The 14546-nt window shown below is 41.8% G+C and overlaps 1 protein-coding gene across 1 annotated transcript in view; it reads left to right on the forward strand.

Annotated features, from left to right (window-relative positions):
• The first annotated feature begins 4124 nt into the window (after positions 1–4124).
• GALNT1 (polypeptide N-acetylgalactosaminyltransferase 1) overlaps positions 4125–14546 on the forward strand; it is a 77512-nt gene continuing 67090 nt past the window's right edge. The window contains exon 1 of the mRNA XM_060247829.1: positions 4125–4371. Within this exon, the coding sequence (XP_060103812.1) occupies positions 4233–4371 (139 nt within the window). The 5' untranslated portion in view covers positions 4125–4232. The remainder of the gene's footprint in view (positions 4372–14546) is intronic.

A 14546-nucleotide genomic window follows, 5' to 3' on the forward strand; every position in this document is an offset into this window, starting at 1 on the left:
TATTCCAAGCATCTTAAGGCAAAACAGAGGTTTGCTGAAACTAACATCACAGCCCTCGGTTAACTGTTATCAATTCAAGTAAAGCGTGGCATAAAACGGTGGGCAGTTCTGGCGGAACCCCCTCCCTATACAACGGAGTCCCAGGTGCATTATCTATTCTCTGCTCCACTCTCCTCCATCCTCTGACCTTGGTTACACAGGCAACTGCTCGGCTAACAAGCTTCTAAGATAAACTATTGCGGGATGAGCAGAAGCGAAGCAAGAAGCAAAGCAGGAATGCAGGCTGTCTCAGAAACAGTTACATATTATTTCATGGCAAGAGAATACAGTGTGGGGTAGACTCTTGACAGACCTCTGTATACAGATATTGTTTAAATCTGCTTAGGGTCCGTTGTATGTCATTCTGGTAAATACTGTAGACCTGTAGAATGAGTTTTCAAGGATGTAATTTGTATAAATAAGACTGATTTTGTTTACAACTAATATGCTGCAATGTGCTAAACTGTTGAACCCTTCAGTTTAATGTATTAGCAAATTTAATTCAGTATTCAAATTGCTTCTGGGTTTATGATTGTACGAGAGTGTTTTCTGTTGTTTTGTTCTCTACAAAATTTGTGTTTTCTATTTTTCGCACCTCTCAGGTGGCAGAAAATGCATATACTATGCTATAGCAAAGGAATACTAATGTTTCTAGCTCTCTGTCTAGTATTTGGAATTTTTCTTGTAGAAAATTAAGTTGTTTATAGTTTTCAGTGCTGTAAATATGCCAAATAGTGCAACTTTCTATGCTAATGAAGGTATAAATAGTGCTTTTATGGTGATGCAGTAAAATGTTACGGGTTGATAGGAAAGTGGGTATAAGTCAGTTTTACTGTAAGCTCTCCGCCAAAAAACTTTTTATACTTCTGGTATTGAGGACCCTGTATAGTGGAGTAGTTTGTGACCCCAAGGTCTACAGAAAGAAGGAGCAAATCAGTCAAAATCTGAGCAGTAAATATATCTAAGACTGGATGAAGGCAATTGGTAAGACCTGTGAATAGCAGCAGATTAGCATATAAAATAATAAGAGTTTACAAACAGATGGGAGAACTGAATGACCTTAGTATGTGCAGCAAGATAAGAAACCCGTATCTCTGTTAAGTCTGGGGCTGGTTCCATTGTCCTGAGTGTTGTAATAATTTGTAACTGTCAGAATTATCCAGGTATCAGTCAAACAAACTTCTCTGATGAAACCATAGACAAAGTTTATTAGTACTGAAAGGCCGGCTCTAGTACATGACCAGCAATGTCAGGAGTGAGTAGTTATGGTTACTATGGGGTAGATATAGGGCAGTTGTGTTGGTAAATTCTGGTGCCCATTCTTCCCGCCTCCCAGACATTCAAACACATTCCTACTGCTTTCATCAGTTCAGTCCAAGGTCACTGTATTTAGGAAGATATCCTTGGAAGGGCCAGGAATTGGTTGTCTCAGCAGGGAGCAGGGGAAAGCAGAGCTGCTGCTTCTAGTCAGTTTCTAAGCTTCCTGGGGGCGAAACCAATCAGAAGCTGCAGGGCAGCTTCCCTCCCCCCCACCCCCAGCTTGACACACTCCAAGGAAAGCAGTTTACTGGGGACACCTGCTTTGGGGGGCTTTAGCTCATCCCCCTGAAATCCAATTTGCACCAGACTTGGAGACAGGAAGCATTTGGCAATCTTTGTCTTAACCCGGGAGATAAATTTAAGATCATGCATGAGGAATAGTTAAGCAGACCAAATTCTGTGGCTGAAATTTTTTAATGTTTATTGCCTCTTTCTCCAAAGAGTTGGGTGTAATTTGGAAGCAGCCTCACTAGGAGTTACCATCACATCCTGAGGAATATTCCTTTCTCTTTAAACGCTTTTGTAACATCCAATCTGATGAAGGGTTCTGTTGAACTCGGAATCTCACACAGTGTTGTGTGTCATTTGGTTGGCTCGAACAATGTGGATTTTTGTGAAGATTGTATTTTGATTTTTAAATTTTTACTTTGGGAACCAGAGTGGTTGCTAATAGCTTCTTTCCACTATAAGGGGACAATTAAGAATCATAGAGTTGGGACCTCCAAGATCATCTAGTCCAACCCTCTGCACAATGCAGGAAACTCACAAATACCTCCCCCTAAATTCACAGGATCTTCATTGCAGTCAGCTGTCCATCTAGCCTATATTTAAAAACCTCCAAGGAAGGAGAGCCCACCATCTCCCGAGGAAGCCTGTTCCATTGAGGAATCGCTCTTATGGTCAGGAAGTTCTTCCTGATGTTGAGCTGGAAACTCTTTTGATTTAATATCAACCTACTGGTTCTGGTCCTACCTTCTGGGGCCACAGAAAACAATTCCACACCATCCTCTAGATGACAGCCCTTCAAGTATTTGAAGATGGTGATCATATCACCTCCCAGCCACCTTCTCTCCAGGCTAAACATGCCCAGCTCCTTCAGCCTTTCTTCATAGGTCTTGGTCTCCAGGCCCCTCACCATCTTCGTCGCTCTCCTCTGGACCCATTCCAGCTTGTCTATATCCTTCTTAAAATGTGGTGCCTAAAACAACACAATACTCCAGGTGAGGTCTTAGCAGAGTAAAGCAATACCATCACTTGACGTGATCTGGGCAAATGCCCAAAATTGCATTTGCCTTTTTAGCCAATGCATCACACTGTTGACTCATGTTCAGCGTATGATCCACTAAGACCCCTAGATCCTTTTTGCACATACTACTGCTAAGACAAGTCTCCCCCATCCTATAACCATGCATTGGATTTTTCCTGCCTAAATGCAGAACTTTACATTTCTCCCTCTTAAAATTTATTTTATTGGTTTTAGCTCAATTTTCCAGCCTGTCAAGGTTATCCTGTATCCTGTTTCTGTCTTCTGCTGTATTTGCAAACCCTCCCAATTTAGTATCATCTGCAAATTTAATAAGCATTCCCTCTATTCCTTCATCCAAATCATTAATAAAGATGTTGAACAAAACAGGTCCCAGGAGAGATCCTTGAGGCACTCCACTTGTCACTGCTCTCCAAGAGGATGAGGAACCATTCACAAGCACTCTTTGGGTACGATCTGTCAACCAGTTACAGATCCACCTAATGGTAACAGGATCCAAACCACATTTTACCAACTTGTCAACAAGGATAGTATGTGGAACCTTATCAAAAGCCTTACTGAAATCAAGATAAACGATGTCTACAGCATTCCCCTGATTCAGCAAGGTAGTCACTTTTTCAAAAAAAGAGATCAGGCTAGTCTGACATGACTTGTTCTGGAGAAACCCATGCTAGCTCTTAGTAATCATCCATCCTTTCTAAATGTTCCAGGACCGAATGTTTGATGATTTGTTCTAAAACCTTTCCAGGTATAGACGTCAACCCGACTGATTTCCTGCAGGCCTAAGGGGTAAAAGTGCTTAAAATGATACCATAAAGTTGGTCTGTAGATAAGGTAAAATTTGCCCAGTGGTATTCTTGCAGTACTTGACTGTGTTCAGGTAAAAACATCTAGCTGAGCTGCCAATTGATATGTCATGCCCAGTGATGAAAGTAGTCCTGTGCACCAAATTCCTAACTGAGTTAATAAGAGACCAAACCATGTTTTCGTAAATTGGCAGTATGAAAGCTGTCATGTTCTTCCTCAACATCACTAGATCCAACGCCAACAGCACTTTAGAGACTAACATATATATATGGAGGGGTGTGTGTGGAATCTGAGCTTTAGAGGATCCAGGCTTCCTTTGTCACTTTTGACTCTCAAAGCTCTTAACCCATCCCTACCCCACCCCCTAAAAAAATCTTGCTGGTTTTTAATGTGCTCCTGGACTTGAGTCCAATTGTTCTGCTTTAGGCCTCTGAAACTTTGGAAGGAGGATAAACTAATCATTAAAGGTCAGACTTCAGCCATTATGTGGGCATAGTCTATTTTGCTGTAAGGAGCTGTGGTATGGGGAAATGGTATTGATACTTTAAATAAGATCTGTCCCACTAGTTACCCACACTTGAAACAGTTCACATGGCCTAGCAGTTCTTATAAAGCTTGCGTATTTGGGTTGACTTTAGTTTCTTTAATATCTAACACAAAATGTAAATTCATTCTTCAGGTCATGTGTAACATGTTATGTTTGCTTTTCTCAACAGATACAGAACATGATCTCCGAAAACGGGTTGAAGGCCGACTCATTGACTTCAATGCACACCTACTTTTGTATTTGACTTAAAGTGCCATGAGAAAGTTTGCATATTGCAAGGTGGTCCTTGCCACCTCGCTGGTTTGGGTTCTTTTGGATATGTTTTTGCTGCTTTACTTCAGCGAATGCAACAAATGTGATGAGAAAAAAGAACGAGGCCTACCTCCCGGGGAGGGTGAGTTGGATGTTTTCTTAATATATTAATATCACAACTTCTGCTTAGCAGAAACATTTTTTTCCACTGAGATTAAATTGATTTGCCTGTCCATAAAATATTAACTTAAAGAAGAGAGTGTTAAGGAAAATATTTGCTTGCTTCCTTCAAATTTTCTAGGACACGATCAGAGAAGTTATTTAAAAAAATAATTCTTTTCTTTTGAACAGAAGGTATACTTTGGAGTCTCGCTCAGTTTCATAAGTTTATCATGAAACAGGAAGGACTTCTGTGGAAGAAACAAGTACTAAACTTACTTGAGCACATGGAAATACTACTTTGTATGCTGTCTGTTATCCATTAATTTCTGTAATCCCTTGTACAACCACCTAAGCTAATGACCATCAATGCATTTTGTGGCAGGAAGTAGTTTATATTGTTAGAAGTACTTTCTTTTGTGTCTCCTTCATTAACTGCCCACCAATTTCACTGGATGCCCTGCATTGTGGTATAAAGGGAGGGGGATTATTTCTATTAACTTTCTCTAAAAGGTAAATGTAGTCCCCTGTGCAAGCACTAGTCATTTTTCAACTCTGGGGTGACGCTGTTTTCACAACGTTTTCACGGCAGACTTTTTACGGGGTGGTTTGCCCTTGCCTTCCCCAATCATCTACACTTCCCCCCCAGCAAGCTGGGTACTCATTTTACACCATTTTAAACTTGTCATGTCCCTCCCAGCAGGTTCAGCTTCTCTGCAATTTCCCTGCCTGCCTTTAACAGTCCTTTTAGAACGTTGGTTGTTGTCTGCTTGCTCAACTGTGTTTCTCTTATGTTTCCTGGTGCTGGATACATTTAGAGAGATGGCATTGCTTCAGGTCTCCCCCATCCTCCGCCCCAGTATGCTTTGCAAATGCTCTCTTCTTATGCCTTATCAAATCACATCTGTTTTGTCAGACAGTGCGCAGCTCCTCACTTGTCTCCTTTGGGCAATACTCTGCTTTTTAAAAGAAAGCATGATTGCTTTTAATGGTTTTGACTTTTCTTGTGTGGGTATTTAGTTTTGATGGTATACATCTGGAAGATGGAGGTTTGAATCTGCACTCTGCTGTGAAAGCTTGGTGGGTGACCTTGGGTCAATCACTCTCTCAGCTTAACCTACTTCACAGGGTGGTTCTTGTAAGCTACAATGGAGGAGGAGAATGTGATTGTAAACTGCTTTAGGTCCAGATTGGGAAGAAAATGAGAGTATAAATATAAGTAAATAAACAAGGTTTCTAGTTGCATAAAAGCTGAACAGCACTGTGGTCATTGTTTCAGACTGGTTCAACAATGCTTATACCTACTACAGGTCCTGAGTGTAATTTAGAAGTAAGTTGAGGGTCGCCTTCTTTTTTAGTTGGTACCATGATTAACTCTGTAAATACCAGATGCAGCTACAACAGCAACAACAACAATTTTTATTTATATCCCGCCCTCCCCGCCGAAGCAGGCTCAGGGCGGCTAACAACACAATTCCATACATTAGTTATACAAATAATTACACAAAAACTACATTAACAATTTAATTAAAATCTATTAAAATTCTAAAATTGATAAAAAATATACTGGTGCTAGCTGTGTTATTAATGGTAATGATGGTATGGAAGGCTGCCCTGAGGACTAGGCAGACAACAGTACTAAAACTTCCTGTTTCATTGGTGACTACGCGTTATTCAAAGGGAGCTAATATAAGGAAAAAGAGGAAATGCTCAGCATTACCTTTCAATTAGAAATTGGCATCTTGCGCAGACCTGTTCTTGCTGCCATTTCCTTTTGAAGTTTAAATAATCCAGCAGGCTTACTAAGTAATATTATATTCTGGTTGACTTTTTGCCAGTGATTAAACTAGCAGTCTTTATTAGTACTTTAGCTAGGCTCACACAAGAAATTGAAATTTTGAAAAGCTTGCTATTGGAAATGCCTCCTTGCTTGCTGAGATGAATAATAAATTCTTGATAAGCATCCCACTAACTGTAACCATCATGTCATGTGACCTGCCACACTTTGATGTGCATGCCCTGATGTGCTTGCCCTGATAACGGGCACCAGGTGCTTAAGACCTGACAAGGCATCTTTTCATAGTGCAGGTCATTCTGTGGTACCACTATTATTATATAAGAATGTTATACTTTGCTGCCATTATTTAGTTTGGCAGAAAACAATTTATTGCATTAGCCAAATGTTGCAAAAAGGAGCAGTAGGCTTAATATAAAAACGGGGGATGTCTTTTCTAGTGTGGATTTCAGTTAACACCGTTCAGTTATATATCCACATTGTATTAAAAGAAGCTTCAACTTGTGTAATTTCTATTGCAGGCCACAGCCTCAGTAGCACCTTAGCTTAATCATAGTACAGTCTTATCTTTGTTGACAGACTGGTAAGAAATGTGGAAAGCTGGTTTTTGTGCCAATCACTTCAGTTCTTTTTTCTTTCCAGATATTTGGTAGTGCCTTAGTTAGATTATGAAACTTGTTGTTTTTCTTTCACATTCTTGAATATATTTGCCTAATGGGGTGTTACACTGGTTGGGCATGCTGTTGCTTGTACAAAAGAAAAGCAAGCAATTCAGATTTTTTAAACCAGCAATTCAGAGTTAGACTTTTTTGCTTGAGAATACATTTCTGTATGAGTCTATTGTAATCTCTACCTCTTCCTATTTCAAAACAGTGCTGTTCAGATAACTACTGAAGTTTCTTAAGTTGGTGCAGCATACGGTTCCAGTTCTACTGTACCACTTTTTGGCATGGTAGTAGTGCTAGCCTTCTTTATAGTAGTAATCTAAAATCTGTTATCACACTTTAGCAACTTCTCTCACAGTTTCAGTAGAGGTCAGATTACATCTGCTCCATAGAACAATTACTTGCTACAGGCTTAGTGATATAAAATAACACCACACTTGCTCATACTTTGGGTGCATTCGCACTACACTAAATAACGCATTTTGCAACTGGATTTTTGTTATTATTAAGAAGTAAAAATCCAGTTGCAAAACACATTATCTAGCTTGAATGCACTCTTTATTTCTCCTCGCCTAGTTTTGCTACCCCAACTAATTTTCAGGCTTCTTGATAGAAAACATCCAGATTCCTGAGGTAGTCCTGTCTGCTGAATTCTTTTGTTTCTCATCCTAGTGAAACATCCAGCTTCCTCATAGCTTTTGATCTTGTGCATGGAAGCAATAGAACTGTTGCAGCTGATATTTCTCACCTAAATACAGAGAGACTGTTTTATTTATTTAAGAAATTTGCATACTGCCTTCCTAGAACTGCTCGAGGCAACTAACAAGTCCATTTGGGTGGGTGGATGAAGGAGAGCGGTATAAATCAAAACTGTGTACCTTTAAAAGTGAAACTAATTCAAGATAGTTTATGATGTTTTATGGCACTGCAGTGGGTTAGGTCTCTAGACAGAGCATTTCTATGTTGGCCAAGTGAAGAGAAGACTGAAGGTTTCCTTGGCTCTAGCAGCATATTTTAAAGATGGTGGATGAATACCAAATTCTTTTCCCTAACACTGCTTTATTACCTTAATGAGTAGAGGTACTAGCTTCTATCACAGTGATGGACTGCACTTTTTTAAGAGGCTTAAAAGTGCTGTACCAAAAACAACAGGGTTGCTGAGAGCTAATTCTTTACAGCCAGAGAGCCTTGAGTGACATACTGCTCAAAGCAACCTGATTGGTCAGCATCAATCAGCTGAGCAAAAAAAAAAAAGTCTCAAGAGAGCTGGATGCTGAGGAGATTCAGTCAGATTTCTGCCTTAACTGAGAAGAAATGTATATGGGGGCAATCTGAGACTAGCTGCAGCCGAAAAAGGGTTTAGTGCTGACAGTCAGATTTCTACTTTGACTGTATACAGCAGGGGTCCTCAAACTTTTTAAATAGGGGGCCAGTTCACTGTCCCTCAGACTGTTGGAGGGCCGGACTGCCGTTACTGTACAAGGCCGTGGGCCGTCAGTTCTCCGTCTTCTGCATCTCTCTCCCTTCCCCACACCACACACCCCGGCTTGGGAACTCACCTCACTTCGGTATCACCTCACACTCTGTCTCCGCCGCCTCAGCCCAGTGCCGGAAGTGTGCGTTGCTAACGCGAGTTTAGGTCGAACGTCACTTCCGGTCTGATTTTGCCATAACCCGGCGGGCCGCATAGAAGTCCTCAGCGGGCCGCATCTGACCCGCGGGCCGTAGTTTGAGGACCCCTGGTATACAGTCTGAATTCAACATTAGCTGAGGGCAGTTGAACACAGAGAACTGGGGGAGAGTTTGGCGAGGAAGTTTGAGTAGTAGAGAAGACTGCTCTTCAGGCCAAAGGAAAATGGGGTAGATCTGCTAGAGATAGAAGATTCCTTACCCAGTCAAACAGGGAGAGTTATCTCTGAGGGGTACAGAATTCCCTGGTCTGGTATGATTAGAAACTGTCTTTTGGAACCTTAAGACTCAATGAACAGTGCAAGAGTGGGGAAACAGTTGGAGGGCTTCTAGTGTCCTGGCCCACTGATGGCACCTTGTTTTTTTGGCCACTGTGTGGCAGAGCTTTGGACTGGATGGGCCATTGGCTTGATCCAACATGACTTCTCTCATGTTCTTAAGAGGAGTGCGGCTGTTCCAAGAGAAGGGGGTTGAGTACTGGGAAGAGTGTTCCAGCCTTCTGGGCACCAAAAGAGTCAGCAGTTACGCAGAGAAAAGGTACTGTAGTGTGAAGAAATTGGACACCAGCTCAGGCTTCATATTGAAATCTAGGCCTGCAAATGGACTGAAGAATCCAAATGGAAAATAACTGGCTATTGGCATTGAAGGGTTGGCAAATGGACCTTGTTGACCTTTGTATAACTATTTAAGTACAAACAAGTACACTTGTTTACCAGGACAGGACTGTGGTGTCATTGCATCCCTGCTTCACCACATTCCTTCAATTGGTTCTGTGATTCACACGACACAAAGGGATGTTAGATTGCAGATAACCCCCCCCCCCCCAATCCCATCATAAAGTGACCCCCCCTCCTGGGCCATCAGTTGTGACAGGTTCATGTCAACATAACTGCAGTGGTCTGATTTTTGATGGGGCTACTGGGTCCTAGCTCGCTCAGATCTTAGGCCTTAAAAATGAGTCTTTCTGTTCTTGGTCAGTAGTTAGCCTCAGTTGTCATGAGGTAGGATGAGCTAACCTCGGAATGAACAGGACAGAGGCATGGATTGTTGCCTGACTTCAACTCAGAAGGGGGTAACATCTGGTCACTTTGAGCTAATGTCATATTGACGTCAGAGAAATCCCATTAACAATAAACAAATAAATCCTGTGTAGCTAGTCTTTTAAATGTAGCTTCTTAGTTTTAGTTCTCACTGCTATGTTCTTTTGAATATTCCCGCACACTTTAAGAAATATCCTTTGATGATCCTTGGTGTGTTCTGTGCTTCAGGTGCTTCAGTCCTTAACAATCCACCTACCAGGCTAATTGTTGTGGGAACGCAGTCTGTAAGTGTCCTACCTTGCAGAGTTGACCTTCTTGATTAATCTCAGTAAGGTTAGCTTCTGACTATATGGGTAGTCTAAGGGGCTGGTGGCAGATACCAGAACACCCCCCCCCCTGGGGTTTTGTAATTTTGTGCTCTGCCAGCCTTTGCCAAGAATCCCATGGATTGGGTTTCTTGACATCTATCTCTGGAGTGTTTGGGAAAACAGTGGAACAAAAGCCTCTCTATATAAAGATCTAAGTAACTATGAATAAATTAAGAAACTCTCATTAACCTGATATATAAGAACAAAAGTCTGTACATGTACTAGTTTGCTGTAGTGGTTAGGTGAGCAGACTCTTACCTGGGAGAACCGGGTTTGATTCCCTGGGTCAGCCATAGCTATCGCAGAGTTGTCTTTGAAAGGGCATGTTTAGCCTGGGATCTAGGGATGTTTAGCCTGGAGAGTAGGCAGCTGAGAGGTGATATGATCACCATCTTCAAGTACTTGAAGGGCTGTCATATAGAGGATGGTGTGGAATTGTTTTCTGTGGCCCCAAAAGGTAGGACCAGAACCAGTGGGTTGAAATTAAGTCAAAAGAGTTTCTGGCTCAACATGAGAAAGAACTTCCTGACCGTTAGAACGGTTCCTCAGTGGAACAGGCTTACTTGGGAGGTGGTGGGCTCTCCTGCCTTGGAGGTTTTTCAACAGAGGCTAGATGACCATCTGACAGCAATGAAAATCCTGTGAATTAGGGGGAGGTGTTTGTGAGTTTCCTGCATTGTGCAGGGGATTGGACTAGATGACCCTGAAGGTTCCTTTCAGCTCTATGAGTCTATGATTCACTACACCAAATTGGCTCCCTTAGAGTTGGAAGGGACCTCCAGTGTCATGTACTCCAACACCCTTCATAATGCAGGAAGTTCACAAATACAACCCCACAAAGAGAGCCCCAGTGATATGTGCTCCAATCCCATATGGCAAAATAGAAGTAGAAAACTCTCCAAGATCCCTAGCCAAACTGGCCTGGAGAAAAATTGTTGCCTGACCCCAAAGTGACGTATAGCATTTCCCGGAGCGTGTAAGAAGGGGCCATGAAAACTAAGCACTGATGCAACCCTTCCTTCTCATGATCTGCCTAAATTCACAGAATCAGCATTGCTATCAAGTGGCCATCTAGCCTCTATTTGAAAACCTCCAAAGAAGGAGAGCCCAGCACCTCCTGAGGAAGCCTGTTCCACTGAGGAACTACTCTAACGGTCAGGAAGTTCTTCCTAATGTTGATCTGGAAACTCTTTTGATTTAATTTCAACCCATTGGTTCTGGTTCGACCTTGATTATGGTATGATTTTTCCCAGGTATAGATGTCAAGCTGATGGATCTGTAGTTACCTGGATACTTTCCCCCCTTCTTGATGATGGGGGACAACATTTGCCCACTCTCAATCTTCTGTCACCTCACCTGTTCTCCAAGAATTATCAAAAATAATGGCCAGAGGTCAGAAATTACATCTGCAAGTTCTTTTTGTACTGTTGGATGTACTGTTAATCTGGCCCCAAGGACTTAGTTTCATTTAAAGAAACTAGGTGTTTATGGACAAACCCTATGCCGATCCTAGGCTGCAGTTCCCTTCCCTTATCACGTGTTCTGTTTTTGACATATTGAGCACCTTTTTTCTCACAAGAAAAGACTGAGGAAAAGTAGGAATTGAGCAGTTCTGCCCTCTCGTCATCACTTGTTACCAGTTAACTTTCTTGTCCCCACAATGGGCCTAACCATGTTCTTGCTCTTTTTCTTACTTGGAACATTTGTTGTTTTTAGCACCTCTCGCTAGCCTAAGATCATACTGAAATTAGCTTTCCTGACTTCTGCTGTACAAGCACTGGTGATTTATTTATATTCATCCTTGGTTATAAGGCCCTCCTTCCATTTCTTAAATGTCTTGTTTTTATTTCTCAAGTCCTCAGAAGCAGTTTTATGGAGCCACCTTGGTGTCTTTAGGCTCCTCCCATTTTTCCTTCTCATAAGAACTGTCTGTGATTGTGCCTTTCAATAGTTCACTTTTAAGACACTCCCACCCCTCTCGAACTCCTTTCTTCTGAAGTATTTCTGGCCGTGGGATTCTGCCTTGCGTAACTATGCTTGTCAAAATTTGCTTTCCTGAAGTCCAGCATACTATGTGACTACATACAACTTTCCCTTCCCCAAGATTTTAAATTCCAAAATGTAGGAAGCACGCGCTGTCTGGGTTGTGCACACATAGCATGGCTACAATTACTTCATGGTTTAGCAAGCTTATTCTCCAGTGTGGGGACTGTGTTGCTGTAGGAATGTTGAATATTATCTTTCGGTTACTTGGTGACTAGTTGCAGTGTCTAGTAAATTTTGCTCTGTCTCTGAGAAGATGGAGTCTTCATGAGACAGCGTCTGTCATAAAATTGCTTAGGCTTGGTCTAAGTCTCTTGTAAGTGGACTGATAATTAGTAATGTAGTGAATGTTTCACATAACTAAGCAACTTCACCCTAAAAACACTTCTGTTTGTAAAAGGAGGTTGTCAGGATTAAATTCCTTGGCTGCCTAAAGAGACCACCTCACGTAAGTTCTGTCTAACTCTGGTTTTAAGTATTATCACTGTAGATGTTTACTGTTGGAAATATCAGATACACTCCTATATCCATGTCTGTTAATCTGCCAAAAATGGCAGAGTGGGAATTTGAGGAGTTCTCTCTCTATTTAAATGTTGAGTGGATCTCTGGTGTTTTAAAACACTTTAAATACTGACTGAAGTAGTGCATGTTATATAACCTTTTTTCTGCCCTGTTCTTCTTTTCTCCTAACCAGTATGTCTGTCTTAAAGTAAATATCATGTCTGCATTTGGATGGGCAATTCTTTGGTTAATTGGTAAAAAGAACCAGTAGTACCAGGGGGAAAAGTTGAGGTATACGTCAATTGCTGCACAATCCCCATCAGTGATCACCTCTATGATGTAATCAAATAAGGTTTATTCATTAAATGAAGATGTTACAGTTCCAATACCGAGTCTTGTTGAAACTGAGCTCTCAGGCCCAGGCACTCCGTTATAACCTTGTGTCCAGACCCATTACAAACTCAAATTCAAAGCACCTTTTTTTGGTTCTACCAATGAAAGCATCCCTCTTTGTTATCAGTTCTAGCTGCAGCAGGTGATTCTCCAAAAGCAAAAGTCTCTGGGTAAGAGAAGCTGCTGACCTTCAGCGCCTAGTCATACCACACAATTCCCAGGGTGGAAAGTGACTTGTGTATTGTTACAGACATAACATAGCAGATTAGCAAGCAAGCTCACCAAGCAAAATAATTCAGCACAAATACCTCCGACTGAACCATACTGGGTATGCTCATGGCAAGAAGCATTTCTGACAGTATATTTATGGAAAATAAATTTGCTGTTTTGCATATTCTAAACTAAATAAAAACCCTTTAATGAATAAACACATATCACAAAATAATTGTAACATGTAAAACTCTCTAATTATCAGCAGTAAGTTAAACAGGTTTTGGCAAGGTGTCTTCATCAATGGTACCAATACCCAGTTCCCCAAATGGAGAGTGCAGTTGACTGGAAAGTAGTAGTTTTGGAGAAGGTTAAAGATGTTGCCATTGCTTTGGTGAAATAAGCCTTTGTCCTCTTAAGGAGAGGCTTATGAGCCAGTTCTTAGGAAAGTTGAAGGGTAATAGAGACCCAGCAAATTCTGTGCTGGGATGACACCAGTGATCTGACAGAATGAAGCAGTTCTGCCTTGTATGAAAGAAGAGGACTCTGTGGGGTACAAGGGAGGAGAAAGAATGATGTTGAAGGGTAGAATATAGGGAGGATCAGATCTTAAGAGTATAGAATCAGAGAATCGGAAGGGATCTCAAGGGTCATCTAGTCCACCCCATCAAAATGCAGGAAACTCACAAATACCTCTGCACCATCACCCCCAGTGGCATCTGCTCCATGCCCAGAAGATGCCCCCCTCCCCCCCAAAAAACCAGGATCCCTCGCCAAGCTGGCCTAGAGAAAAATTGCTTTCTAACCCTTAAGTGGCAAACAGCATTCCCTTGGGCATGTAAAAAAGGGACATAAGAACTTAGCACTGATGCAACCCTTCCTTAATCTGCCCAAGTTCACAGAATCAGAATTACTTTCAGATGGCCATCTAGCCTCTGTTTGAAAACCTCCAAGGAGAGTCCACCACCTTCTGAGGAAGCCTGATCCACTGAGGAACCGCTTTAACGGTGAGGAAGTTCTTAAGATTTAGCCAAATTGATTTATTTTCAACCCATTGGTTCTGGTCCACCCTTCTGGGGCAACAGAAAACAACTCTGCACCATCCTCTATATGACAGCCTTTCAAGTACTTGAAGATGGTGAGTCCTCAAAGAACTTTCTAGAGAGCTTGCAGAGCATTTGTCAATCATCTTCGAGACCTCTTGGAGGACAGGAGATGTGCCACAAGACTGGATGAGAGTGAATGCCATCCCAGTCTTCAAAAAAGGAGGGATGACCCAGGAAACTACAGACCAGTCAGTCTGACCTCTGTCCCAGGCATAACTTCCAGATCGCAAGATATCATAGTTCTGCTGTATACTGCATTAGTCAGGCCACACCTGGAGTACTGTGTGCAGTTCTGGATGATCAGGGACCTGGAGACCAAGCCCTATGAGGAAAGGTTGAGGGACTTGA

Source organism: Heteronotia binoei, chromosome 10 (assembly GCF_032191835.1).
Source record: "Heteronotia binoei isolate CCM8104 ecotype False Entrance Well chromosome 10, APGP_CSIRO_Hbin_v1, whole genome shotgun sequence".
In the NCBI taxonomy this organism is placed as follows: Eukaryota; Metazoa; Chordata; class Lepidosauria; order Squamata; family Gekkonidae; genus Heteronotia; species Heteronotia binoei.